Source organism: Hemicordylus capensis, chromosome 14, assembly GCF_027244095.1.
Source record: "Hemicordylus capensis ecotype Gifberg chromosome 14, rHemCap1.1.pri, whole genome shotgun sequence".
NCBI lineage: Eukaryota > Metazoa > Chordata > Lepidosauria > Squamata > Cordylidae > Hemicordylus > Hemicordylus capensis.
Window position 1 is genome coordinate 20,409,248 of NC_069670.1, and position 27,918 is coordinate 20,437,165.

The window sequence follows — 27,918 nt, forward strand, 5'->3', positions numbered from 1 at the left end:
AGAGCATCTGCCTTCATTCCCTGGCAGCACTTCCTGGGCATTTTTTCACACCTGGTTTTTAGCCCCCATCTCCGCCGGGATGTGCATTCACACATCAGCCAGATTTACCCCAAAGTCCCTGCCGGGTATCGGGAAGCACTTCACACACAATGCGTTAGAGTGTAGCCCAATTTTATATCCAGGGTTAAAAAAATCCACTTTTTGCATCTGTTTTTGGGGGCAACTTCGAACTCACAGTAAAGCCTCACAGTAAGCTTGTGGTAAAGTCTGCTGTGTGCAAAACGCCCAGATGGGGCTGGGAGAGACTCCTGCCTGAAACCCTGGAGAGCTCCTGCCAGTCAGAGTAGACAATACTGAGCTAGCTGGATCAAGGGTCTGACTCAGGAGACAGCAGTTCTGAAGGTTCCTATGAAAATTTCCTCACATAGGGCAGATCGTCTCTCCCAATTAGCATTTTTAGCAATTAGCTAAAATAAAGTTTCAGCAATTAGCACCCTAGTGGTTGGTGGTGGTGGTGTTTAATAATAAAGTGCCATATAAATGATAAGAATATTATTATTTAAATAATATTTATTTCTATCATTGTACATGGCCCTTTACAGAGTTACATAAGCAGAGAGAGAGAGAGAGAGAGAGAGAGAGAGAGCTTGTATTAGCACGATTTATCAAGCACAGCAGAAAAGTTGTCTTTGTGACGAATGGATTTATTGTAGCAGGAGCTTTTGCCAACCAGACCCCTGCCCCAAGGGGTCCAAATTACAGTCCAAATGTGGGCAACGTCATAATTCCAGAGGGACTGTCAAGTCCATCTGTTGCAGCAAACACAAAAACAAACATTGGCGTGTAAAACGTTGAAATAAACAGATTTTTGGTGGCCGAAGCTTTTGTGGTCCAGTCTCTGTCCTAAACAGCTTGCCACTAAAATTTCAACAGTATGGGAGAAGACCCAAAATGAAGGATTGGGAAACAGCAGATGAACAGCTGAAGCTGCTTTATACTTGGTCCCTCTAGCTTGGTATCATCTACTCTCATATTAAGAGAGAGCCATCTTTCCACCTTTATTTTTTTATTTTTACATTTATATCCCGCTCTTCCTCCAAGGAGCCCAGAGTACTACATACTTGAGTTTCTCCTCACAACAACCCTGTGAGGTAGGTTAGGCTGAGAGAGAAGTGACTGGCCCAGAGTCACCCAGCAAGTCTCGTGGCTGAATGGGGATTTGAACTCGGGTCTCCCCGGTCCTAGTCCAGCACTCTAACCACTACACCATGCTGGCTCTCTATCTATTAGCCATAACACTGAACAGAACCTCCATGTTCAGAGGCAGTCAACCTCTGAACCTTCTAGAAAGTTCACTTTCCAGGATGGAAGTACTGGAGACAAATAGGGGAAAGCCACGACTTTCAAGACTGGCTTGTGGGCTTCCTGCTATCCTCTGGTTGGCCACTGTAGGAATCAGGAGACTGGACTGCAAGGACTCTTGGGCAGATCCAGCAAAGCAATCATGAGGTTTGCCCCATGACAGACAGCATTAGCTGTGATAGTGAAATAGGACTTTCATGTTTCGAGGCAATATATCTCTGAATACCAGTTGGGAGGGGAATTTGCTTTTGCGTCCCGCTTCAGGGAGCAACTTGCTGGCCATGGTTGGTAACAGGATGCTAGACTCGATCGGCTTTCTGCCCTGATCCTGCAGTTCTCTGCTTAACTCTAGAATGTGTCTGTAAAGTTTGGCCGAGTTCCCTTCTGGACTGTAGCATGCTGCTTATCTTAGGCTTGTTTCAGCCGCCTGGATTTTAAGTGAGGATACTTCTTGGGGCATTTGGCAACGCAGCAAAAGGTTTTTCTTTACACAGTTGAGATGCTGCCGTCCCCCCTCAATTAATCATTCATGCATTCGGTGACTGACTTGGTTGAAAACTTCTCACCCCCCCCCGCCCATCCTGTTCTTCCAATTTGCTGCAGCCTCATTAGTGGAACCCTGTTGATATTGGTGTGACAAATTCTTCCCTCCAAAGTGTCATCTCCGCTTTCTTATTTCTCTTTCCCTCTTCAACATTGTAGTGATTATTGTTTTTATTTTATGTTTACATACATATCCCACTCTTCCTCCAAGGAGCCCCAAACATGGTTATGTTTATCCTCACAACAACCCTATGAGGTAGGTCAGGCTGAGAAACAGGGCCGGATTAAGCTAGTGTGGGGCCTGTAGCATATGTTATGAAGTGGCCCCAAATTTAAAAAATGCACATAAATATTGAAACATAAATTATTTACTTGCATAGTAAAGTAATTCAATTTTTTTTCATTTGCCTAGTGCCCCCCCCCACCAACCACCCCATGCCTCCACTCAGCTGAGCCAGCCAGTCAACAAACTTTGCAAAACACACACACACACTTTTGTGACTCCTGACCATGGGTTTTCCTTTGGAGTTATTTTCACAAAGAGAAAGGGGGTGGGGAACAAAACTCTGAATGTTTAAATTAAAAGGTTCTCAGGAATTCTGTACTTTGAGAAATCTGAACCTCTTAGCAATTTTGGCACACAACAGTGGATGTTTGACTCCAATGTGTGCAGAACATATTGGATCCCAGCAGCCATCACATTAAAAGGGCCATTTGACAATATTAAGAATATATGTTTAACCTCTTGGCAAGCCTGACAGGAAAGCAGATGTATATTTAAAATAGTTGATGCATTGCAAATGAATGTGATTATGATGAGGTGCATTAGCAACTTCCATGAAAACAGAAGTATCCAAAAGACAATCTTCTGGCAGGAGGCACAGCCTCTTTCAGTCTAAATTACACTAACATGCTTAATATTAAAAGGAGGAAATGCACAAATCATTCAGTGCAACCCTTAGCATGTTTACTCAGAAGTAAGTCCCACTGAACTCAATGAGCCTTACTCTCTAGTAAGTGTGTTTAGGTTTGCAGCCTCCGTTTATCTTTGGACAATTTCAACGGGCATCCCAACGTAAAGCTAATGAAGTTGGCAACGCAGCAGTAGTTATTTCAGTTCTAGAGGAGAGGAAAGGAGCTCACCGTAAATTTGGCAGTTCCTTGAAAAGCAATGATCACAAATTCCCTCCCAACAGCGCTAGATACTAAAGGAGGATATAAGTGACCTTACCCAACAAGACCATAATATAATCTCCCTCCAAGCTCCCCTCAATTGATCCACTAAACTTTGAGACTCCTCTTGCTGCACATCTGAGTTACTTCCGGCTTTCTTTTTCCTCTTAAAGGTACACATTCTCATTGTTTGTCTTTACCCTCTCCCAGTCAGTCGGAAAACGCTGGCAACATTCAACTAGCATCTTCTTTAGCTTCCTTTCTTCCACCCGGCATTAATAGTTGGTTGTTTTTTAATCTAAACTGCTTTTATTTCTTTTACTCTCTCTGTGTATGTTTTTAAAAACTTTTACAGTTTAAACAAATCAGGACCAACTCCCTGGCGATTAAATTATCTTTGAGACCCCTTTGCAAGCTATCTGTTCCTACTGTTGTTCTTACTACTCCCTCCCGTGCTGCTTAACATAATAGATAACCCAATCAACACCATGGTGCCAGGAAGACCTTGCTTAAATGCCCTCCAGCAAGGCGAGAGAATTGGCAGCAGCAGGCAATGAGGAGAGTCAGCAGAGAGCACCAAATAGAGAGCAAAAGAAGGGGCAGACGTTCAAGCCAGGCGTGCGGGGCCCTAGAAAACGCGGGGCCCGTAGCAAATGCTACATTTGCTACTATGTTAATCCGGCCCTGCTGAGAGATACGTGGCTGGCCCAGAGTCACCCAGTGAGTTTCATGGCTGAATGAGGGTTTGAACTCAGGTCTCTCTGGTCCTAGTCCAACACTCTAATCACTACACCACACTGGATTGCACAATTGCATGGATCGGGGTTGCTCAACTTCGGCCCTCCTGCGGATGTTGGCCTACAATTCCCTTAATCCCTGCTATTGGCCACTGTGGCTGGGGATCATGGGAATTGTAGTCCAAAAACAGCTGGGGGGGGCCTAAGTTGAGCAGGCCTGAGACATATGGAAATTGTATCCACCTTCTGTTTACTGCTGGATACTATATGTATCTGAAGCCAAGACTAGGTCCCCCCCACTTGATGTTAGAAACGGGTGTCATCTTAAATTCAGAGTCCTGTTCCTTTCGGGTAATGAGGTATAAACCTGTATTTAACCTCTATTTGTTAAGGGCGTCATCATAAATTCAAAGTTGTCTTCTATTTGGGTAAATACCGTATGTACCTTCCACTGTCCTAGGGTAACATTTTGGCCATTGGCTGGTTGCCTGTGGTCATTGAGAGTGAAATACAGGGATTATCCAGCTTTTGTTGGCCTCTTTTCTCCTCTGTCCCCCAGTCAGGCCTTTTGGACAGTGCCTTTTGGGCACTCTGGACAGTTCTTGAGGAAAATGTGGCTCCTGTTCTCCAAGGCAGAAGAAATAGTTGCCTAGAGTGGCAAAAGGAGATTCCTTCATGTGAGGAAATGTTGGCAAGGCTATCTATAAGTGCTTCCAGGAAAATGCAGCAGGGAGAGAGAACTTTTGTTGAAAAGCAGTATATAAATATTCTTAGTAGTAGAGAGCGACTGAGGCACTCTATCTGTTAATAGCAGCTGCAGGAGAGGACTGTGGCCTTTCGTCCCTGCTCATACATAGGAACATAGGAAGCTGCCACATACTGAGTCAGACCCTGGGTCCATCTCACTCAGTATTGTCTACACAGACTGGCAGCGGCTTCTCCCTCGGCCCTATCTTGGAGATGCCAGGGAAGGAACTTGGAGCCTATATGTTCTTCCCAGAGCGGCTCCATCCCCTGAGAGGAATATCTTACATTGCTCACACTTCTAGTCTCCCTTTCATATGCAGCCAGGGTGGACCCTGCTTAGCTTAAGGGGACAAGTCATGCTTGCTACCACAAGACCAGCTCTCTTCTCATGGGCTCCTTGGAGGCATCTGTGGGACTCAGGATGCTGGATTATGTGGCCTGATCCCACAGAGTAATTCTTATTAGTCATGATTGGTAGGAGCAGAACCTCTGTGTGCTGTGGCAGTCTACCGCAGTATCACAGTCCTGGAGACGAATCCCTAGGCTGTTGCTTTCCTTGTAGGGGCTTCCTAGAGGCAGGAATTTGGAAGGGCAAGATGCTGAGTTAGATAGGCCTTTGTCTGACCCTTCGGGGCTCTTATGGATATGGGATAGCCACTGCCTTTTGTCTCAGCAAGGGTGGGGTGCGGGCAAAGTTGTAGCCACACCCATCCTGCTGCCTGATCAAAGCTGGTGCAAAGGCACCCTCTTGGGCCACTGAAATAATAGCAGGCCATAGATATCCAGGGTGTTTTATTTGCACAGCAAATAAATCATGCATTCCTTCCACTTGTCTGGAATGTGGAGAAAGGGGCATTTCCAGCTCAGCGGTCCTCTTCCGCGGCTTGCCATCGCTTCTTTTGAGTGACTTCGGAATCTCAAAATTGGGCGCTGGCTCCAGAATATTCTTGCTCCTTGTGCTGTCACAGTCTGAGAGTTTTGAAACTCTCTCTCCTGCTTTATTCGTTTGCACCTGGCTGTGTTTTTGCTCCACCCCCCTCTCCCCGGACGCAGCGGAGAACCCTCGGAGGCACCCAGCCCAAGTAAATAAATGAGGATGGTTTTGCAACTGATACAAAGAGTTTCTGCACTCAGGCTGTGCCGCCCTGTGAGAGACAGAAATGGGTGGGGTGGATACACCAGGCAGGAAAACAGTGGTGTAGGCCCGGGAGCAAACGAGAAGGAAGGCAAGTAAATTCCAGAAGGAAGAGGTGCCGAGTTCGAGTAGAAGCTCCACCTTCTGACCTGGAAGCCCCGCCCCTTGACATTCCAGATAAATTAGAATGGGGTGTGGATTCAGCAATGGCAGCACATTTATATAGGAACATAGGAAGCTGCCTTATATCTGAGTCAGAGCATCCGTCCATCCAGCTCAGGACTGCCTACACAGACTGGCAGCGGCTTCTCCAGGGTCTCAGGCAGGAATCTCTCTCAGCCCTCTCTTGGAGATGCTGCCAGGGAGGGAACTTGGAACATTGACATCAATGCCGTGCTTCGTAGGGTTGCCATATTCTGGCTTTCCAAATCCGGGTGCCTAATTTACATATTATGTAAATTGGCTGGAAGATTATTTCTGAGCAAAATAGTGACTGCACGTTTTGCTCCACAACTCTGCTTCTACAAGGGCTGGAGCTTAGCTTTTTATTTATTTATTTATTTATTTAAATTAAAGATGAAATCTGGGAGAATCTGGGTGGGCTAAGCAAGATGGGTGAGATGCTTAGAATCCAGGTGAAACCCGAAATTTTGGGGAACATGGCAATTCTGTTCTGGGGACATATGGCTGCAGAATCTTTGTCTCTGAAATAGTTTTTTTAAGTTGCAAGCCACTGTAGTCCGAGAGACAAGGGATTAGATATGACAGGGGAAGACTTAAGAACATAAGAATAGCCCTGCTGGATCAGGCCCAAGACCCATCTAGTCCAGCATCCTGTTTCTCACAGTGGCCCACCAGATGGTGCTGGAAGCCACAGGCAGGAGTTGAGGGCATGTCCTCTCTCCTGCTGTTACTCCCCTGCAACTTGAACTTGGGTTTCACCACCTCTACCGACTTTATGCAGTTCTGAACAAGCCACTGTTTCTCAGCCCTCAGTTTCATCCATCTGTGAAATGGGCACAGTAGTGTTTGCCTCACAGGGGCTGTCTGGTTAGGGAAAAATGCCACATTTCCTCTGTCTCCCATTTCCTTCTTTTCTCAAGCGGATGCCGTAGTGATGTGTACCTCACAGAGTAGTTGTTAGGAAACAGAAGCCAGCAGCCATTCTTTGCTGTCTTTCAAATGGACATGGTGGTATCTACCTTGCAGGGATGTTGTTAGAGCGAAGAATGTGCAAATAATAAGACTGCAAGTGTGCATTAGAAAGGAGGCGGCGCCTAGAAGGGAGGCTTGCCTCTCGGTATCTTTTTGTTGGGCTTGTTCGTTTGCTTATTTCCCTTGTGCTCTTCCCTATAGGGTGGCCCCATAGGGCACATGAGTCTGCTCCGAACACCTCAGCGCCACGGAGAGGGGCCTTGCTGGCTTGTTTATCCGTCCTCCTGGCAGTGCCAGGCCTGTGCTGTTGCCCATGGCAACTGGGCCTGGCTTTGAGTGTCAAGCCTGCCTCTTGGCAGCCGAGGCCTGGCTTTATCCATTAACATGCAAATCTGACAGTCACCTGTCTTGTGCCCTTCTGGGGATTAAAAATGAAACGTGTTGAATGTGTGGTTTGTCACACATCTGTTAAAAGCAAAGGAGCCTTTTCCGCATGGCAAGAGAGCGGCATTCATGAATTGTTCCCTTTGCTAAGCAGGGTCTGCCCTGGTTTGCATTTGAATGGGAGACTTCATGTGTCAGCACTGCAAGGTATTCCCCTCAGGGGATGGAGCCACTCTGGGAAGAACATCTAGGTTCTTCCAAGTTCCCTCCCTGGCAGCATCTCCAAGATAGGGCTGAGAGAGATTCCCGCCTGCAACCTTGGAGAAGCCGCTGCCAGTCTGTGTAGGCAATACTGAGCTAGATGGACTAATGGTCTGACTCAGTAGAAGGCAGCTTCCTGTGTTCATTGTACATATTTCTTCACAGAGGAGCGAAGCAATTATTAAACCAGTTCAAAACTGGCTGTGCCAGAGTCCTCTGGAGTGAAGGTTTACCCCAAACGAGAGGGCTGAGAACATTGCCAACAGAGACGCCGGCATCTCCTCTGTCTCTGCATCTTGCTGCATGCTCAGAACAGGAATGCAGGGTGAAAACGCGGACATTGCAAGCATAAAATTAGTTGAAACTGAAGACGCCCCACCCCTGATGAGCAGGGAACATTGCACAACAAGCCTGGGGTGCGAGTTTGAATCCCCTTTGCCACGGGGCTGGGGTCCGTCGGTAGAACTGGAACTTGATGTTCTGAGTTTGTCATGCCTATATTCCCTCTCACGTCTGCCTCACTTTGTGGGGTGCTAAGCAGCCCCGTCCTCTTGCAATCACTGCCCTCAGTTTCTTCTTGCCACATGTCCCAGTTCTGTGGATCTCTTTTGCTCTTCTCTCTCTCTCTTCTGCCCCCATCCTCCTCCTCTGCTTCAAAATGGGTCTATTTCTGCCCCGCTCTCCGTCCCGGCATGTCGCCTGGCAACCGCCAGCCACCATTGTCTTTGCGGCCGGAGAGGACAGGATCCTTAGCAACGGGGTCTTTTCTGGAGTTTGCAAAAATCTGCAGTGAGAGAGGCGGAGACCACCCAAGCTCTGTGGTGTGAGAGAGATTTGTGGTCCCTGGATTTGGTGGGGCTGAAAACAAAGCGAGGAGAGGGGATTAGAAGCGCAGCTTGGAAGACCTGACTCAGACCACAACTTCTGGGTTATTTAAGAATGTTTTAAAGTTGAAATCTACTATAGTCGGGTAGCGAAGGCACAGGGCCTCTTGGCAAATGCCAACAGCTGCTCAAATTTACCGTGGGTCCCATCCTGAGAGGTACTGGGGCTCAGGACTTCTTGGGAAGTCACCACAAAGTGTGCGTCTCCCTGGGCCCTGGCAACGGAGCCAAACTCGATTGAAGCGATTGTTCAAATTTCGCCCATGGTTTTGCTCAGAATAGGGTTGCGTGTCCCCCAGAATTTAGGGTAGCCCCCGGATTTTGGCTCCTCCACCCAGCTACTAAATTCCACCTGGAATTACGTGGATTTCAAATGCGCTGCCAGAGCGGATACTCTGCATCCGAGCACATTGGAGGGTGGAGGAGGAGGGGAAAAGATACAAATCTGTCAAATAAATAAATAAAATGCAAATTAGTTGCAGCACAACTAGTCCTAGTCCAGCACTCTAACCACTACACCACGCTGGCTTTTAAAATAAACAGACATTACAAAAATCCTCTCAACTATCTGATGTCTAACAAAAAAGTGCAGCTGGCTTTAAAACCGCTGCTGTTTTTAATGTATTCTTTCTTGTGATTGCATGGGTTGGTATGTTTTTTAAATTAATTTCTGTCCCACCTCTTCACCCAAGTACACAAGTATGTCTTACATCCTGATTAAAACAATATTAAAAAGTGTGTGTGTGTGTGTGTGTGTGTGTGTGTGTAAAAATAACTTTATTCTCTGGGTGGCTCACAACACAAGATTAAAATGCACCCAGTAAAAACATATAAAACACGGTAGATAAATAAAAATAAAAAATAATACAAAACAGTTCTAAAACCTTTCCCCGCCCCCGAATCTTTTTAAAAGCCGGAGTGAACAGAAATGTCACATTTTTCCATTGGAGAGTAACTGTGTTGATTGCCGTGACCCGCCATCTTGAATTCTCCCTCCCCAGGGCAGCAAAGAACGCTACCATTGGCAGGCGCAGAATGTCAAACAGAGCGGCGTGGACGACATGGTTCTCCTCTCCAAGATCAATGAGGATGCCATCGTGGAGAACCTCCGGAAACGTTTCATGGATGACTACATCTTTGTATCCCTTTCCATGATTGGGAATCTTTTGAGCAAAGGATCTGCTGGTCCATGCTCAGATTTAGCAAGCAAGTGGCTCACTTAAGGAGGTGTTAAGGAGTTGGCCAGCCCCAAAGAGAGGGGGTTCATATAGCAGTCAAGAGGCTCATCCCTTCCTGGAGCTCAGGCTGGCCTCGATTCAAAGCTGGCACCTGAGCTGGACATCTCTTGAGTAGACCACTCAGAAAGGGAGGCCCCAAGCATGCCTGGTGAGCAACTTCAGTGCTGTCGGAAGAGAGCTGTTTTTGTGGTAGAAGGCATGAATTGTCTCCTTTGCTAAGCAGGGTCTGCCCTGATTTGCACTTGAATGGGAGACATGTGAACACTGCAAGACATTCCCCTTAAGGGATGGGGCTGCTCTGCGAAGAGCATCTGCACATTTGCATGCAGGAGGTTCCAAGTCCCCTCTGTGGCAGCATCACCAGAAAGGGCTGGGACAGACTCCTGCCTGCAACCTTGGGGAAGCTGCTGCCAGTCTGGGTAGACCAGGGCTGCTCAGCTTAGGCACTCCTGGAAATGCTGGCCTACAACTCCCATAATTCTGTACACCGACTAGAGATTTCTATATTAGGCAGTATATACATTCAATGAAGAAATAAACAGATAATCCCTCTCAATTGGGTACTGTGCTGGGGATTATGGGAGCTGTACTCCAAAAACAGTGGCGGGGGGTGCAGGCCGCAAAGTTGAGCAGGCCTGGTGTAGACAGTACTGAGCTAGATGGACCAATGGTCTGATTCGGTATATGGCAGCTTCCTATGTTCCCAGGGTTGACTTAGCTCCTTTGGGAGATGGAAGAGAGTCTTGGGATAGGACAAGAGCCCAGCTAGGGGACACCAGCCCTTGACTCTGCCATCACATGGTGGCCCATTTTTCCTTCTTGCCATGTGTACCGAATCATGCATCTGCTGTGTGAACACATTAAGAGCTTGACAGGATATGTGTAAATGTCTTGGACCCCATTTGGATCTGGGAGGTGGTCTATCCCTCCTGCTTTACTCCTGGGCAAAACGAAAAAGGTGATCACCATCCTGTGTTAATAACACAGCTGCCAAGCCAGGCCCACAAATTTTGGCCATCAGCAGCCTCTCTGGGGATGAATGCCTGTCGTGATTTTCGGCAGCGTCTGTCCCCCTTAGAGATGGAAAATGCTAGGTGATAGCCAGGGGCGTAACAAGGCTGGAGTGGACCCAGAGACAAAATTTTAAAATGGGCCCCTCGCTGATACACACACACACACACACACACACACACACACACACACACACACACACACACTTCACAATATACAGTCATGTGACTTGCCTCTGGGGGGCCCCTCGAGGCGTGGGGGCCCCCAGGCAGCTGCCTCCCCTTGCCTAATAGTAGTTACGCCCCTGGTGATAGCATTGTCCCACTGACAGCTTTCTCTGTGTTATCACCTCTTCTTTATCCCTACCCTGAAATGATGAGGGTACAATTGCAGTCATTTTTTTGCACAGGGGTAAGGGTTAGAAGAACAATGAACAAATGGTTTTACTCCCTCCATGGAGTAGTCTTTGGAGCTACCTTCCTGCAAGTTGTCATTTCCATTCCTCTGACAATGTCAATAAAAATGTATGGTGGTGTGTGTGTGTGGAAACTTTTTAGAACATTTAAAACACCACCACACATTTGGCAATCAAAGCAGGAGCACACACTATGAGAGCTGAAGGGCTCTCAGCTCTCTGCCGTCCCCTCTCCTCCATCTCTGGGGGTGCAGACCTTATCAAAAATCTCAAGGAGCCCCCTCGTCCCCCCCAGATGGCACTGGCCACCCCAGCTAGCTCATGTACCAGCTTATTGCAAATTAAGAAAGCTCCACAAAAGTGGGATACAAGTAAAAGGTGAGGGTGTTTTGTTTTTTGAAAGTTGCCATTCCATTTGGAACAAGAATTCAAAAATGGAAGGGCAGTCCAGGCCACAGCAAATTGACCATTTAGGGGTGTGGAGGAATCCTAGCTCTCTTCCTCTTGTTTCTCAGTCCTTATCTTGAAAATGAAAAGACATACATCGGTCCCGTGCTGATTTCCATCAACCCCTTCAAGCAATTGCCTTACTTCACCGACCGTGAAATTGACATGTACCAGGGAGCGGTAAGTGGCCAGTTGGGGCTCTGGGCATGTGCAGAGTTCCCTTCTCCACAAGGGGAAATAAGCCTTTCCGAAGCAAAGGACCCAGCCCCCTAAGCATGTGCGAGTGGCTTTTCTTTGGGAGGGAGATGTGCTATGGGACTGTCCAGGTGTGCTGCCTTACGTGGAAAATTGACGTTCTATAAGAGGTGTCTTTATGTGGTGGTTCAGGGGCCATTAAGTGAAGTATTCTCGACACCCTTTCAGTAACCAAATGAGGGTCCCAAGGGAAGTCTTGATAGTTAAACTGGCTTCAAACCTAACCTGCTTACATTTGGCAAGGCTTCAGGGGAGGGGGCAGGGAGACTGTTGGATCAGAAATGACTTTAACATACTGGCATGATAAATACCATCCAGGTTTCTTGGGGGCTAGTTTGGGATTGCCACGTTTTCCCTCTCCCTCCCCATGAGGTTCCTGTGACTTTAACATTAGCACAACAGTCAGGAATTCCACCAGCAAAGTTTTCTCTGGCCTGGAGTTGTGGTGTTGGGTGGGAAGCTTCACCTGTTGGATTCCTAGCTGTTTCGATGCTGTGACAGGCACTGGGAGGCTGCTGGAATGGTGAGGTAAAGGTAAAGTGGGCGGTCCAGGCGATTTCGACTCCTGGTGCCCATGGGGAGGAGGGGAACAAAAACGTGGGCCCAGAGTTTCGCCAACACCAGCTTGGAACTTGGGAATGTCTTCCTTCTGCTTGCTGACTCTGTAGCGGTTGTGAGTCAGAGGCAGCCAACCAGCCTCCTGGGTCGCGATGACACCATTGTAGCCTGACTCTTGTGCAACTTGAGCCTGGGCGTCCAATCAGAAGGGACATCGATTACCTTACCTACTTTGACCCACATTACTGCCTGCTTTGCTGCCACCTTGTGGCCAGTGGGCAGCCTATTCCCAAAGACAACCAGCAAAGAAGAGGAAAGATGTTAAGAACATGAGAAGAGCCTTGTTGGATCACACCAGAGGCCTGTCCAGCCAAGCATCCTGGTTCCAACCAGATGCCTCCAGGATGCTCCCAAGCAGGGTGTGAAGGCAACAGTTCTCCCTGCTGTTTACCATTCCAAGCACCAAGTATTTGGAGGTAGACTGCCCCTGAATGTGGAGGTTCCCTTTCACTAATAGGTGCTATTAGGCCCTATTAGAAGCAGATAATTCATCTGTGGCAGAGCACTCCACCATCGGCGGGCTGAAATGGCCTGTGGGTTTACCAACTCAGTGAAAACAAGGCATGAGGACACTTCCAGGTCCTTACCTCATTGCCATCTTCTTTCCTTGGCAGGGCTCCTGTGCCTCTAATATTTGCATGCCAGCCAGAAACATCGCAGGCAGACTTTCCCCCCTCCCTATCTCGCTACGGCTCCATGCCAGGAAAAGCATCACCTGTTTATTCCGGCCTGTTGTGCAGCTATTAAAGAGCCTTGCTCTTTAAAGAAAAACCCACTGGCAATTCTCCTTTACAATTGGTCCTTGCTTCCTCCTACCCAGAAGGGAGGCTTTTCTCCCCATTTCTCCCCATATTCTTTCTGGAGTGGGATTGATTAGGACACAGGACAGGACCTTCTCTATGTTGGCACCCTAAGTTTGGGTATTCAGGGGCCCTGGAGATCTCATAAGAACAGCCCTGCTGGATCAGGCCCATCTAGTCCAGCATCCTGTTTCACACAGTGGTCCACCAGGTGCCTCTGGGAAGCCCACAGGCAAGAGCTGGGGGCATGCCCTCTCTCCTGCTGCTGCTCCCCCCGCCCCCCCGCATCCCGCCTCTGAGCCTGGAGGTGGCCTGTCTCTTGGGCCATCTCCTCCCTTGCCTTGCACTGGCTGCTGAAGATCTTTCTGTGTCCTAGACTTCGCTCTAACTACGAATGCCACGGCTGTTTATTGCAGCATTCTGATGTGGAGCTTTTCTGTGGCTCTAGAAAGGTTTCTCAGCTGGGATTTAACAGTCTCAGCTGCAGTTGATCGATTTCAGTTTGATTCTAAAAAGTAGCTTTTCATTTCTCAGTAGTCACAAGAACCAAGTGGAGAAAAAGAGTAGGTCCTATGTATGAGTCTTTTTGAAGGGGAAAGCTGCATCTCAAACAAGCATTCACTATGCATTCACCGCCTGGATGGCTTTAAGAGGGGTTTAGATAAATTCATAGGAACACAGGAAGCTGCCATATACTGAGCCAGACCATTGGTCCATCTAGCTCAGTATTGTCTTCACAGACTGGCAGCAGCTTCTCCAAGGTTGCAGGTGGGAGTTTCTTTCACCCCGATCTTGGAGAAGATGCCAGGGAGGGAACTGGGAACCTCAGATGCTCTTCTCCATCCCCTGAGGGGTATATCTTACAGAGCTCACATGTAGTCTCACATTCATATGCAACCAGGGTGGACCCTGCTTAGCTAAGGGGACAAGTCATGCTTGCTACCACAAAACCAACCAAAGGTAAAGTGTGCCAAGAAGTCGATTTTGACTCCTGGCGCCCACAGAGAGCTCTATGGTTGTCTTTGATAGAATACAGGAGGAGTTGACCATTGCCTCCTTCCATGCAGTATGAGATGATGCCTTTCAGCGCCTTCCTATATCACTGCTGCCCAATATAGATGTTTCCCATAGGCTGGGAAACATACCAGTGGAGATTCGAACTGGCAACCTTCTGCTTGTTAGTCAGGCATTTCCCCGCTGCGCCACTTAAGGTGGTGATTCATGGAGGAAAGGTCTATCACAGAGGAATTAACAGAGGACAGGTCTATCAGTGTCTGCTAGTCTGAGGGCTATAGGCCACCTCCAGCCTCGGAGGCAAGATGCCTCTAAATACCAGTTGCAGGGGAGCCACAGCAGGAGAGAGGGCAGGCCCTCATCTCCTGTGGATGGACTTCTCAGAGGCATCTATTGGGCCACTGTGTGGAACAAGATGCTGGACTGGATGGGCCCTGGGCCTGATCCAGCAGGGCTGTTCGTATTATTAAAATTGGAATGAGTGTGTGGGGTGGGGGGAGAAGCAACTTTCCCCTTTTATATACATAATCTTTATTTATTTAAATGTGTGTCTGTTGCCTTTCTGTCTCCTCCCAGATGCCCATGATGGTTAATGTCATCAAACTTTAAAAATCCAAACAGAGAAATCGGGTGCAGAAAACATGTTTAGTGCAAAATCCCAATCCGTTTTGAGCATGTGCCCTCATCAGGGGAAAAAGAATGAAGAAATGCAGTGTTCCCAAAGATACTGCTAGCTTTAGCATCCTGTCCACCATTTTGGGTAGGATTAGGGTTGCCCCTGATTCTCCTGTGCCTCAAACTTTAAAACAGATGTTAAGAACCTTCCTGGGTCAGTCCAGCCTCTAAGATGGCATTGGTATCTTTGCAGCTTTCAGAGGAGAGAGAATTTCTCCTGCTGCAAGTTTACATCCCACATCATGGCAGTGGTGAAAAAAGCTAGCCAAATGTCCACAGTTCTTAAAAAGTCAGGGTCTGTATCTGGGAAGCCTATGATTTTTGACTTCTGATGAGTAGGAAGACGTGAGTTTCACATGGAATATTTCTCCCACAGGCTCAGTATGAAAACCCTCCACATATCTATGCACTCGCTGATAACATGTACCGGAACATGTTGATTGACGGAGAGAACCAGTGTGTCATTATAAGGTAAAGTGTGTGTGTGTGTGTGTGTGTGTGTGTGAGAGAGAGAGAGAGAGAGAGAGAGAGAGAGAGAGATTCTTCTGTTATTGAGTATGTATTAAGGGAAACTGAGGCTGGGTGATTGTGTGTTCACATAACGGCAGCACAGCTTTTTTTGTCACGGTAATTCCCTTCTCAGTGAGATCAGCAAAGGAGTCTATGTGGGCACAGGAATTATCGGAAGGGCTATTAACACACAATGTTGTTGTGTACCATCTGTCAATCAATATCTTTATTACAGTACTTGACCAGATTTCAGCATTATATACAGAGCTGACATTCAATGCAGTTGGTACAGTCTGTCAGATATCACAGTTGCATTTAGGTACAGGGAGTTTACCCATCAGGGACATCCTCACCTGATAGGGAGGGCCTTTTCCATTGCTTGACGCATCTTGTATGCAGGGGCACAAAATCTAGCAACACAAAAAGTAACAAATACAGTCTTATCTGCAAGAAGTTAAGTTATATAAGAATCCATTGGTCTTCCCTGAAGGTTCTCTAAAAGAGGTAAAATCGATTTACTACGTGGAGTGCTGTCAAATGTACAATGACATAAAATATGAGCCAAATTATCAACTTTGTCTGATCCACAGGAACACTTGCACAGGTGATAGGGTATCTTTTTCTATCTCCCCTTCAACCAAGCTGATGGAAAAACATTATAACGAGCTAAGGTGAAGCCTCTCCAATGGCTTGGACATGTCAGATTTTAAATGTAGCTTGCTGGAGCTAAAATTGAGCTGACCCACACATTTTTAATGCAGTTAGAGAGTTTGCTTCTCTCTTCTTGTGATCTGACATCTAAGAGGCGTTGTTCTAGAATTCTATTGGCTTGATCAAACCCTACAGCAATTAGAGATTCAGAAGAGAGACCATCCATCTGGAGTTTTCCCATTAACTTGGGTAATCACTTAAAGTGGGTCTGATCCTCCAGAACTGGGGGGGGGGGGGGCAATCCACTTGGTTGAAATTTTAGCTATGGCCAATATTTAAAGACTGCCAACCACGCTAAGGTCTCCACCTTATTAACCCCAGCCTCCAGCCTTTTGGCTGAGTTTTGGCATTTGAAGAACTGTTCTTATTTCGTTTGGAAATTTACCCCCCACGAGGGTATAGTTCGAATACAGACCCAAGTGAGCCACAGTGGCCAATGTCTGGGAGATGATGGGAGCTGTAGTTCAACAATAGCTGGGAGATCAACAACAACAGCAACAGCCAGGTCTTATCTTGCCTCTCGACTTCCCAGAGGCATCTGGTGGGCCACTGTGCGGAAACAGGATGCTGGGCTAAAGAGGCCTTGGGCCTGACCAAGCAGGGCTGTTCTTATGGGAGCAGTAGCCCAACATCTGGCCAGTGGTCTCTCTCTCTCTCTCTTTTTAAATCTGTGTACGGAATGAGTTTTATTCCGGGCAGCAGCATCAAGCCAGTATGTGCACATGTGTCTTCAGAGTGGGGCCTTCCTGATTCCAGCTGAGCGGGATCTAAAATGAACTGAGCGGACATAAGAGAACGTCTTCTTTGCTATGAACCGCACTGCCCATGGAGAGGTCTGCCTGCAGTTGCCACTGGCTCGTCTGGTGGCTACGCAGAGACGGGCCTTCTCCATTGCTGCCCCGAGGCTAACACTCTTCCTGCTGAAATAAGAGCCTCCCCATCTCTTACAACTTTTAAAAGGGCAGTCAAGATGCATTTGCTCACCCAGGCTTTTAATCAGACATGTTTTTATTGTGTTTGTTTTAATAGTTTTAACTTTTTAAATTTTAATTGTTGAAATATGTTAATCTTTTTATTGGTTGTTTTTATTGTTTTGTAAACCGCCCAGAGGACCTGCATTTTGGGCGGTATAGAAATGTGCTAAAGAATGAATGAATGAATAAACAAACAAACAAACTTGTGAGTGGGCACACATGCAGGCTCCTTAGAGGGAATACTACATCTGGCCATTCTGGCTGGGGCTGATGTCCACAACCAGCCCCACAACATCTGGGGACCCAAATCTGAGTACTCAGCTGTTGAGCTGTAGGCATGTCCAGTTGTTCACACCCCTGTTCAACACACAATCTGCACCGTACATTTGAGGCGACTGGTCCTGGGGTTCACTCTTACAAGGAACACATGCATGGCCATTCCCACACAACCACATCTGCATATGCAGACACCTGTGTGCGTGTGTACAGTTGAATGGGTGGATATCCCAAGAGGGAGCACCGTGTTATTGTGAACCCAGCCCTGGTGACTTTTGCAGGCCACAGACCTGAGTGCCTGAGATGGATAAAAATAATGTGCAGTTTCTGGGTGTGTAACTAGAGGATGGTGGATGCGTGTGCCCCTCCTCCAGCAGCCCCTTGCACATGCCAGCCATTCTCCGTGTGGGGCATCACATACAGGGTGTGTGGCTGACACTCAGATGGCTACTGTTTTTATGCTTGCGTTTTAAATTTTTAATCAGATTTGTTTTTATATTTTTAGCTTATAGTTTAATTGTGTCATTTTTATAATCTTGTTTTAAATTGTGCTGTAAACCGCCTTGGGCTTAGTTTAATGAAAGGCAGCATATAAATTTAACAATAAAATAAACAAAACCTCTGGAGCTCACCCCCACAGCTGGCTTCATTGCTGGCTGTGTTTTTAATTCATTCTCTCCCCGTGCGAAGGAGGGAATGAAGAAAAGACCCAGCCAACCGCGAAACCAGCTGGGAATGGCGAGGAGCAAGGCCAGGCGGCCCCCGGGAGCTGGGAGCACGGGTTCTTTGAACACGCCTGTCCAATTTTAGATCCGTCCCGACAACTTCTCTTCCCACTAATTAACACGCCGCACAACCCATCAGGAGGTTCTTCTCCTGCAAGAGGCTCATGGATGGGCATGGAGGCTTCACAAGAGCAACGCTTGTCTCTAAAAGTGCAGTCTGCATATGAGCCTCTTTCAGTTCTACTGCTTCTTTTTCTCCCCCCCCCCCAACCACCACCACTGTAGCGGAGAAAGCGGAGCTGGTAAGACGGTGGCGGCCAAGTACATCATGAGCTATGTCTCCAAGGTATCTGGCGGAGGCCCCAAAGTGCAGGTAAATGTATAACTCTCTGAATGAGTACAGATGTTAATTGGGTTGTGACAGGGCTCTGGAGGACTCTTAGTTGCATTTTTCAATGAGGACGATGAACAAGGAGCCTTAACTTAACAGCCGGATTTTTCCTCCCTCTCATTATTTTAAAACTGTTTGTTTTTACTGGGTTGTATACACCACCTTGAGATCTTGGAGTTAGTTGGTTTATAATGGTGGTTTATAAATAAATGAATATGGCACTGGCCACGAACTTGGATAGATTAAAAAGGGGATTAGACCAAGACATGGAGGAGGATGGGCTTACTGCCTGGTCTGGGTCAGGACAGCTAAATGGAACCTCCATGCTCAGGGACAGTCTACCTCCAAGAACAAGATGATGTGGACAGATCATCAGGGAAGGCTGCAGCTTGATTGTGGGCTTCCTCTAGGCATCTGGCTCCCCTTGTGGTGAACTGGATACATGGCCAAATAGGCTCATAGTCTGATCCAGCTGGGCTCTTCTTAGCTTAACAAACCTCCTGTTTTGATCCCAGCATGTGAAGGATATCATCCTGAAGTCCAACCCGCTCCTGGAGGCCTTTGGGAATGCCAAGACAGTTCGCAACAACAACTCCAGCCGATTTGTAAGTGCCGAGATCAGGGAGATCTTTGGATCCTAAACCCTAAGGGTGATGTTTGGGCCCCAGTGATAACTATCACCAACCGGTCTGATTAATTTCACCAGGGCTTCTTCAGGATTCTGCCCTGTGCAGTGCTACTTAAACTGCTTATTTCTGAATTTATAAAGTTATTGCACACAATATGCATACCACAGGAAAATAAAATATTCATCTTGAGCAGAAAGGAGCATTCTGATGGTGACCGTTTCTGACTTGCTGTCATCTGCTTAGGGCAAATATTTTGAGATTCAATTCAGCCGAGGCGGGGAACCCGACGGAGGCAAGATCTCCAACTTCCTGCTGGAGAAATCTCGTGTCGTGAGTCAGAACCCTGGAGAGAGGAGTTTCCATATCTACTACCAGGTGAGGAGGAGGAGAAGTAAAAATAAAAATAATAAACTTTTGTGGCTGACAAATAATTATTCTCACAACACAACATTAAGATCACTCACAACACAACATTAAGATGACAGATGTTTATATACCGCTTTTCAACAAAAGTTCCCAAAGCAGTTTATATAGATAGAAATGAATAAATAAATAAATAAATAAATAAAAGATGGCTCCCTGTCCCCAAAGGGCTCACAATCTAAAAAAGAAACATAAGATAGACACCAGCAACAGCCGCTGGAGGGATGCTGTGCTGGGGATGGAGAGGGCCAATTGCTCTCCCCCTGCTAAATAAAGAGAACCACCACTCTTAAAAGGTGCCTCTTTGCTGGGGAGGGGCATATAAAACCCATAAAGCTCATAAAACGCATCAAATCACAACACACCAAAAAAAGAATGCAAAATACAGTACAAAACCATTAAAAAACTTGGTGGTTTTTTTTTTAAAAAGTCAATTTTTAAAAATCAGATTTTGAAAGCATGAGTGAGCAGAAAAGTCTTTACCTGGCATCTAAAATAACTAAGTGATGGTGCCAGGTGAACCTCACTGGGGAAGCTGTTCCATGAATGGGGTGCAACCACTGAAAAGGCCCTCTGCCTAGTAGCCACCCTGTCTCACCTCGTTTGGCAAGGGCACCCAGAGAGTAAGTTGGGACGTTGGATTATAGTCCACGTGACCTAGCTTGGCATGCAGTGGAAGAGGCCAAAGCGCTGTGTGTCTGTGTGTCTTGTTTTGGAGCTAACATGCCTCCCCTTCGTGGCAGCGGAGGTGTCATCAGGTGTATGGCACCTTACAAAATTTCATAAGGGAAAAATAGATAGTTCCCTTCCTCCAAGGAGCTTACAATCTAAAATGGACAATGGGGAAAGTGTCAAAGGGTGGGGAGGAAGAGACAAGGGGAGGGAGAGAGAGAGAGAGAGAGAGAGAGAGAAAAGTGAGGGTAGATACCGCAACGTACTTAAAAAGCTTGATTCCATCTGGAAATAGGATTAAAGGCATACGCCACAGGAAGAAGATGGAGTTTTGAGGAGGAATTTGAAGGAATGGAGAGAAAAGGCACAACAGGGAGAGGAGGCAGAGCCATCTAAGGGAACAGGAGAGCCATGGGGGTCTGAGGGACGGTTGCAGGCATAAGAGGCAACAAGGAAGAAGGTTGCATAGCCATGTAGTCGTAGGAAACAAGCATTGTGCCTTCAGAGGTGCTCTTTTAGATCCTTCAAGATGAGATTTCAGGAGTTCTCAGGAAGAACGGGTGGTGTGAGGGTCAAAGGCCCACACTTGCCTGTATTCAGGAATTAAACAGCACTGCGTTTGAAGAGCATACTCTGCAATGATCTCATTTACTTGCTTTGAGAAATCTGCATCCTGCTTTCCCTGAGAGAGGCTGCCATTCGATATGATGCTTTAAAATAAAACCCAATGATGACGCTGCTGCTTCTTCTTTATTAATACTCCTCTCTCTCTCTCTCTCTCTCTCTGAAGCAAAGGGCTTTGCACTTTTGACATGCACTTTTGAGTGGGCCTCACCATTAGGCCCATTCCCTGGATTATATAGCAGGAGGCATCTTGTGGGTAGGATCACTGGGCTTTTGGGAACATGGAAATGAATCACACATGCTCTAAAATGGGTGGGGTGAGGTGGGGGGAATGATAACAGCTGCCTCCTCCTTCCCTGCTCTCCCAAAGAGGGTCCCTGAATTTTATCTCACTCAGGGTTTCAGCTCAGCCACAGTCTTCCTAGGAAGCCTTACCAGGGCGGCACAATTCCAGCCTTCCAGCAGTTTCTGGACTACAACTCCCATCATCCCCCGCCACCATGGCCAATAGTCAAGGATGATGGGAGTTGTAGTCTAACATCTGCAGGAGGGCTGAAGCTGTGCAGCCCTTTCTCTCTCCGCCTCTGTCATCTGTAATATAAGAGCTGTGCCTCTGGCCTGCTTTACAAGGCCGTTGTGGAACAACTACATTAATATTAAGAACAACTACATCAATATATGTGTGAATTGCTTGTAAAGACATTTTTACTCTTTAAATGAATATGATGTTAATGCTGATGAATTGGCTGTCCTCTCTCCCCTCACACTAGCTCCTGGAAGGTGCCAGCAAAGAGCAACGGGAAAACTTGGGCATCACCACGCCGGATTATTACTACTACCTCAACCAATCAGCGGCCTATAAGGTGGACGACATGGACGACCATCAGGAGTTCCAGGAGACTTTGGTACGCATCAGGGCCTCCATGGGAGCTTGAGAGGGAACACCAGAACCCCTCTGTAGAAGGCAAGGCAGGTGGATATCCTGGAAGAAAAATACTCGGCACATGCCCAGAGACAGACAGCTGAAAGTGCCAGAGTACTGTGGGGTTGGTGATTCTTTTGCTGGTCCTATGCCATCTCTTTCCTAATGTCAATGTTCCCCCTTGTACAGGAATGTAAGGAACTGCCATATGCAGAGTCTTACCATTTGTCTGTCTAGCTCAGTATTGTCTGCACAGACTGGCAGCAGCTTCTCCAAGGTTGCAGGCAGGAGTCTCTCTCGGCCCTGTCTTGGAGATGCTGCCAGAGAGGGAACTTGGAACCTTCTGCCTGCAAGCTTGCAGGTGCTCTTCCCAGAGCGGCCCCCTCCCCTGAGGGGAATGTCTTCCAGGGCTCACACATGTAGTCTCCCATTCAAAAGCAAACCAGGGTAGACCCTGCTTAGCAAAAGGGACAGTTCATGCTTGCTGCCACAAGGTCAGCACTCCTCCCAGTTGGTAATAGGAACATAGGAAGCTGCCTTATGACAAGGCAGACCATAGGTCCATCTAGCTAAGCACTGTCTGCATTGATTGGCAGCAAACTCTCTAACGTCTACCTGGAGATGACCTGGACCCAAGCATGCAGATGCCCTACCACTGAGCTGTGGCCCCATCCCCTAAATATTAGTTACATAGGTAGTTACTTTCTGCTGAGTCAGACCCTTGGTCCATCTAGTCCAGTACTGTCTGCTCTGACTGGCAGCAGCTCTGCAAGGTTTCAGGCAGGAGCTCTTCCCAGCTCCACCTGGAGATGCTGCCAGGGACTGAACCTGAGACCTTCTGCATGCCAAGCAGATGCTCTGCCTCTGAGCTATAGCCCCATCCCGGACTGGCCCCAACAAGACCCCCCTTTTCGAGCCTCCCTTTCCCTCTCGTCTTCCAGACAGCCATGGGTGTGGTGGGCCTCTCAGGTGAAGAGCAGGCCCTGGTGCTGCAGATAGTCGCCGGGATCCTCCATTTAGGCAACATCGCTTTCCGAGAGTCGGGCAACTACGCGGTGGTGGAGAGCGAGGACTGTGAGTTTTGGCCAGCCTTTCCTTTGAATGTGCCCTTGGGTGGTGATCTCTGGTATTCACCATGGGAAACCCACACGCTCAAAGAGATGGAGGGGTGATTAAGGAAGGGATACCAGAGACGGGACCTTTTCCGTTGTGGCCCCTCCGCTTCGGAATGCCCTCCCAGAAGACCTTCACCATGCTCAGGGCTGTCCTTAGAGACCTCTGTTGGGGTGTAGGGCCTGGGGCAGATCAGCCAGTGTGAGTCCCTTTCTAGTTGATTTTAATGGGGGTTCCTTTGAGTGGGGCCTGGGGCGGTCGCCATGTTTGCCCTGCCCAAACGACAGCCCTGACCATGTTCCCTTCCTCGGGGTTTTTAAGAAAGGGGTATTTTAGTTTTTCTTCTGTGTCTGTTTCTAGTAGGTCTTAAATTCAGAACTGAATTAATTCTTTTGGGGTACATACAGGTATAACCTGTATTTATTTTGGGGGTGGGTGGGGCGTCTTACATTCAGAGTCATCTTCTATTTAGGTAAAAACAAAATTAACAATGGTTTTTTTCCTACTGGGGTGAGGGGTGGGGTGCCAGTTTGATGGCATTAGAGGCATTCCCCATTTTCCATGTGATAGAAAGGGGAATACCTCTTCCAAGCTGGCACTTGCCCTCTCCAGTTTTGATTACTAACGTGAAAAAATAGTTAAACTGTTTTTAAAAGGTCTTGTCTGATGAATTGGGAGCGCCTTTTGGGTGGATTTGAAAAGTTTTTCATTGATGATCCAAGTGATTGGGAGTCGCAGTCCCTAAAACCGGCGAGGGCCTCTCTCTTCTCCAGTCCTAGCTTTCCCCTCCTACCTCCTGGCCATTGACCAGCAACGCCTCCGGGAGAAGTTGACCAGCCGGAAGATGGACAGCAAGTGGGGCGGGAAGCAGGAGGTCATTGACGTGACGCTGAACGTGGAGCAGGCCAACTTCTCACGAGACGCTCTCTCCAAGGCCCTCTACACTCGACTCTTTGACTTTCTGGTGGAGGTGAGTTTCTTGGGAGCCCATGCAGTTGGTGGTGGTGGTGATGATTCTGATCAGAGTCCAGGATCTGAATCCACACGGATGACCAAATCCCCCTGGGGTGAGCTCAGTTGTCTGTATCTCCCTGCTGTGTGGCAAGAAGAATTTGACTGCACGTCGAGTGCAGAGGTGCAGTAAAATGAATGCTAGAGTCATAGGAAGCTGCCTTTTGCTGAGTCAGACTCTTGGCCCGGCTAGCTCAATATTGCCTACACTGACTGGCAGCTGCTTCTCCAAGGTTTCAGGCAGGAGTCTTGCCCAGCCCTACCTGGAGAGGCTGCCAGGTAGAACCTGGGACCTTCTGCATGCCAAGCAGATGCTCTACCTCTGAGGAGCATAGGAAGTTGCCTTCTACCAAGTCAGAGCCTTGGTCCATCCAGCTCAGTATCGTCTCTACACTGACTGGCAGCGGCTTTCAGGTTGGAGTCTCTCCTAGCCTTACCAGTTATGCCAGGGATTGAACCTGGGACCTTTTGTGTGCAACACCAATGCTCTACCACTATGGCCCCTCCCTACAGTGGATGACCATTGGTCAACCAGATGTGTGTCTGTGTGTCTACGTGTGCAGGGCTTGTTTTAGGCCTGGTCTAACCATCCCTTCATTTTCTTTCCATTCTCTTTTTCTGTTCTTCTTTTTCTCTCACAATCTCTCATCTGTCCTTCAGGCCGTCAACAAGGCAATGGAGAAGGACCACCAAGAATATAGCATTGGTGTTCTGGATATCTACGGCTTTGAGATCTTCCAGGTAGTACTGAGTGGGTGTGCAAAGTTTCCAGAAATATGGGCACAAAACAAAAGGGTCTTAATTTCTAGGGATGTTGTTCAATTAAGGAAGCCTTAAGTCAATAATCTGAATGTTAATTAGATCTGCATACATTTCCATGTGAATATGACAGTAGATCTATCTTTTAAAAGCATTTTTCTTTCATTTTTGATAATGCCTGCATATGCATAATCTCGGAAGAGGCGTCTCCCCTTGTGTGTGAAAAAAGAATCTCATATGGTATTGGGAGAGGCATTCCCTCCTTTGTTGGAGAGGAAGAGGGATGCCTTTCCTCCGAGCTTCAGTCTTCCAGCTGTTGTTGGACTACAACTCCCATCACTGGCCCTTTTCACCCCCAGCACAGTACCTCCAGTGACTGTTGCTGGTGTATTTCTTATGTTTCTTTTAGATTGTGAGCCCTTTGGGGCAGAGGCGTATCTAGGGAAAATAGCACCTAAGGCAAGCACTGAAATTGTGCCCCCTGTCCAAACATCTGACACACCCATCTTTCAGAGAACTTTACCAAAATATCAGCTGAAAAATACAAGTCAAGCTCATTACAAAAACTATTTAGCTGTGCACATAGCCAGACCAAAAAATGCTGGAAAACTACAAATTTCAGTATGCTGGGGCTCATGAAATACCCAAATACTATGTGGAGGTGTACTTGGAAAACTAAACAGAAGTGCCTGTCTAATTCTGTACTATGCATTGTAGCATTACATAAGCTTTAAAAATAAATGGAGAATTTGACTTTTCCGAGATACTCTGAAAATAATTAAAGCATATGCAGAGTAAACTGTGTCACTGCTTGGAATATAGTCTAGTCTTTCAGAAAGACAGTTAAAATGAGAGAAAGAGAGCAAGAAACTCCCAGTGGGCCTTAATACTAAGGATTTTACACTGATTCAAAGACAAACTCACCATTAATAGCCATATTATTAAGACATCATATTTAACTCACTTATCACAAGAAGCAAAGTAAGAGCAAATGAATACAATCCTAGCTCATAAGCTTCAGCTCAGTATTCACAAGCCCTGATTCTCTGTACATAGTGCCAATCTGAATATGTGTACAGTGACTTATATTATATTTTAAAATTTTAATTTTTTTCACCTGTAGCCCCTTTGGGGGGCTTCCTAAAGGCCTTGGGGGGGGGTCTGCAAAGGTTCCTTCTCCCCCTGCTGGCCTCTAAGGCCTCATAGCAACCATTTGAGCATGTGCGGTGGCCATTTTAAAATATATATATATATTTTAAAATGGCCGCTGAAAACAAAATGGCCACCACGCATGCTCAAATGGCCTCTGCAAGGCCTGGCATGGCCTAGGGCATCACAGAGGCCATTTGAGCATGTGCAGTGGCCATTTTGTTTTCTGCAGCCATTTTTTATTTTTTATTTAAAAACGGCACCCCCTTCAAGTGGCACCTGGGGCATGTGCCCTGCCTGCCCTACCATATATACGCCCCTTCTTTGGGGACAGGGATCCATCTTATTTATTTATTATTTCTCTGTGTAAACTGCCCTGAGCCATTTTTGGAAGGGCGGTATAGAAATCAAATAAATCGTCATCATCATCATCACTGGCTATTGACCACTATGACTGGAGATAATGGGATAATTTGTTATAGTATAGGGGGAATGCCTCTTCTCTAACACCATCTGAAAAGAAGCATTCCCTCACGTGGGAGACAAGGGGGGATGCTTTTTCTGTGAGGGTATTGGGAGAGGTACCTTATGTGAAGAGAAGGTTATTCAGACTTGCTGAATGATGGGAGGGAAGTCACAAATACTAATCCCACCCGTGTCCTCACTCGACTCTGAGGACATTCTGCAGAGTCTCCTCCTCCTCCTTCCTGATGGGGTCCTTCTCTCCTCCCCTCCTCTCCTCTCATTCTCCCTTCAGAAAAATGGTTTTGAACAGTTCTGCATCAACTTTGTGAATGAGAAGTTGCAGCAGATTTTCATTGAGCTGACTCTGAAGGCTGAGCAGGTAAGCAGCAAGGGCTGTATTTTAGCAAATTGAATCAAAGGCCACCATTCCGGCTGGAGTCTGGGACTGCCTGTAAATTCAGAGATGCCCCAATGGATGCTCATGGCCAGCTTTGAAGGGGGTGGGGCAGTTTCCCAGCTTTATAAAGAGACAGTTAATTTTGTTCCCAGGCAAGGGCTTTATAAAGAAAACATTTGTGCCAAGTTTTCTGGGTGGTGGAGGATCTGTCAGTGGAAGGTGCCCATTGACTGGCGCTTGTGATTGGGGGCTGAGGTGGAAAGACAAGTGGCCCCTCTATCCCAGTGCCCCAGGCCTAGATCTCCTGCTCCCCCAAATCCAGCCCCACATGAGCACAGACCCATTTTTGTTCTTCCCTTGCTTCTTGTGTTCCCTTCTGTTCCTCTGTGCACATAGCAGAGAGCTGGTCTTGTGGTCGCAAGCATGCCCTTAGCTAAGCAGGGTCTGCCCTAGTTGCATATGAAAGGGAGACTAGAAGTGTGAGCACTGGAAGGTAATCCCTTTAGGGGATGGAGATGCTCTGGGAAGAGCAGAAAAAGGTTCCAAGTTCCCTCCCTGGCTTCTCCACAGTAGGGCTGTGAGAGACTCCTGCCTGCAACCGTGGAGAAGCCGCTGCCAGTCGATACAATACTGAGCGAGATGGACCTATGGTCTGACTCAGTATATGGCAGCTTCCTATGTTCCTATCTCTGCACTCTTATTTCTTTTTTAACTTAACTAACTGAGCAAGAGGAACCTTCTTAAAGTGGCGATTCTCTTTATTGAGCAGGGGGAGAGCAACTGGCCCTATCCATCCCCAGCACAGTATCCCTCCAGTGGCTGTTGCTGATCTCTATCTTAGATTTCTCTTTTAGATTGTGATCCCTTGGGGACAAGGAGCTTTTTTATTTTATTTTATTTTATGTATCTAGCTGTGTAAACCGCTTTGGGAACTTTTGTTGAAAAGTGGTATATTCATCGTATTCGTATTTTATTTTGTTTCTTCCTCTGGACCTCCCATTTCTCTTCTCTCTCTCCTGCATCTCCCACCCTTCCCACAATATTCCCACATCCCTCTACAGGAGGAATATGTCCAGGAGGGCATTCGCTGGAATCCCATTGACTACTTCAATAACAAGGTGGTGTGTGACCTCATAGAGAACAAAGTGGTGAGTGAAAAAGAGGCTGGGGTGAGAGATTGCAAGCACTACCAAGTTAACTGTCATGGCTTCTCTCTAAAAACTCTGGGAATTATAGTTCTCTAGGTAGGGAAAGTGGATGCTAAAGATCTCTTTGTCTACAGAAAACCTTATAGGGTTCCAAAGAATAATGCT

At 47.1% G+C, this 27,918-nt stretch overlaps 1 protein-coding gene across 5 annotated transcripts in view; it reads left to right on the forward strand.

Annotated features, from left to right (window-relative positions):
- LOC128337183 (unconventional myosin-Ie-like) overlaps positions 1-27,918 on the forward strand; it is a 55,916-nt gene that overhangs the window by 6,622 nt on the left and 21,376 nt on the right. Inside the window, exons 1-13 of one of the 5 annotated variants that reach the window (XM_053277897.1) lie at positions 6,096-6,312; positions 9,383-9,520; positions 11,583-11,672; positions 15,231-15,325; positions 18,336-18,423; positions 18,957-19,046; positions 19,314-19,445; positions 21,560-21,694; positions 22,653-22,785; positions 23,598-23,794; positions 24,496-24,576; positions 26,501-26,587; positions 27,667-27,753. In XM_053277897.1, coding sequence (XP_053133872.1) covers positions 9,443-9,520; positions 11,583-11,672; positions 15,231-15,325; positions 18,336-18,423; positions 18,957-19,046; positions 19,314-19,445; positions 21,560-21,694; positions 22,653-22,785; positions 23,598-23,794; positions 24,496-24,576; positions 26,501-26,587; positions 27,667-27,753 — 1,293 coding nt within the window. In that variant the 5' untranslated portion in view covers positions 6,096-6,312; positions 9,383-9,442. Of the gene's footprint in view, positions 1-6,095; positions 6,313-6,373; positions 7,444-7,498; positions 8,319-8,343; positions 8,540-9,382; positions 9,521-11,582; positions 11,673-15,230; positions 15,326-18,335; positions 18,424-18,956; positions 19,047-19,313; positions 19,446-21,559; positions 21,695-22,652; positions 22,786-23,597; positions 23,795-24,495; positions 24,577-26,500; positions 26,588-27,666; positions 27,754-27,918 lie in introns of those variants that run through there. The other 4 variants (XM_053277895.1, XM_053277894.1, XM_053277898.1 and 1 more) reach the window with 4 other exon arrangements.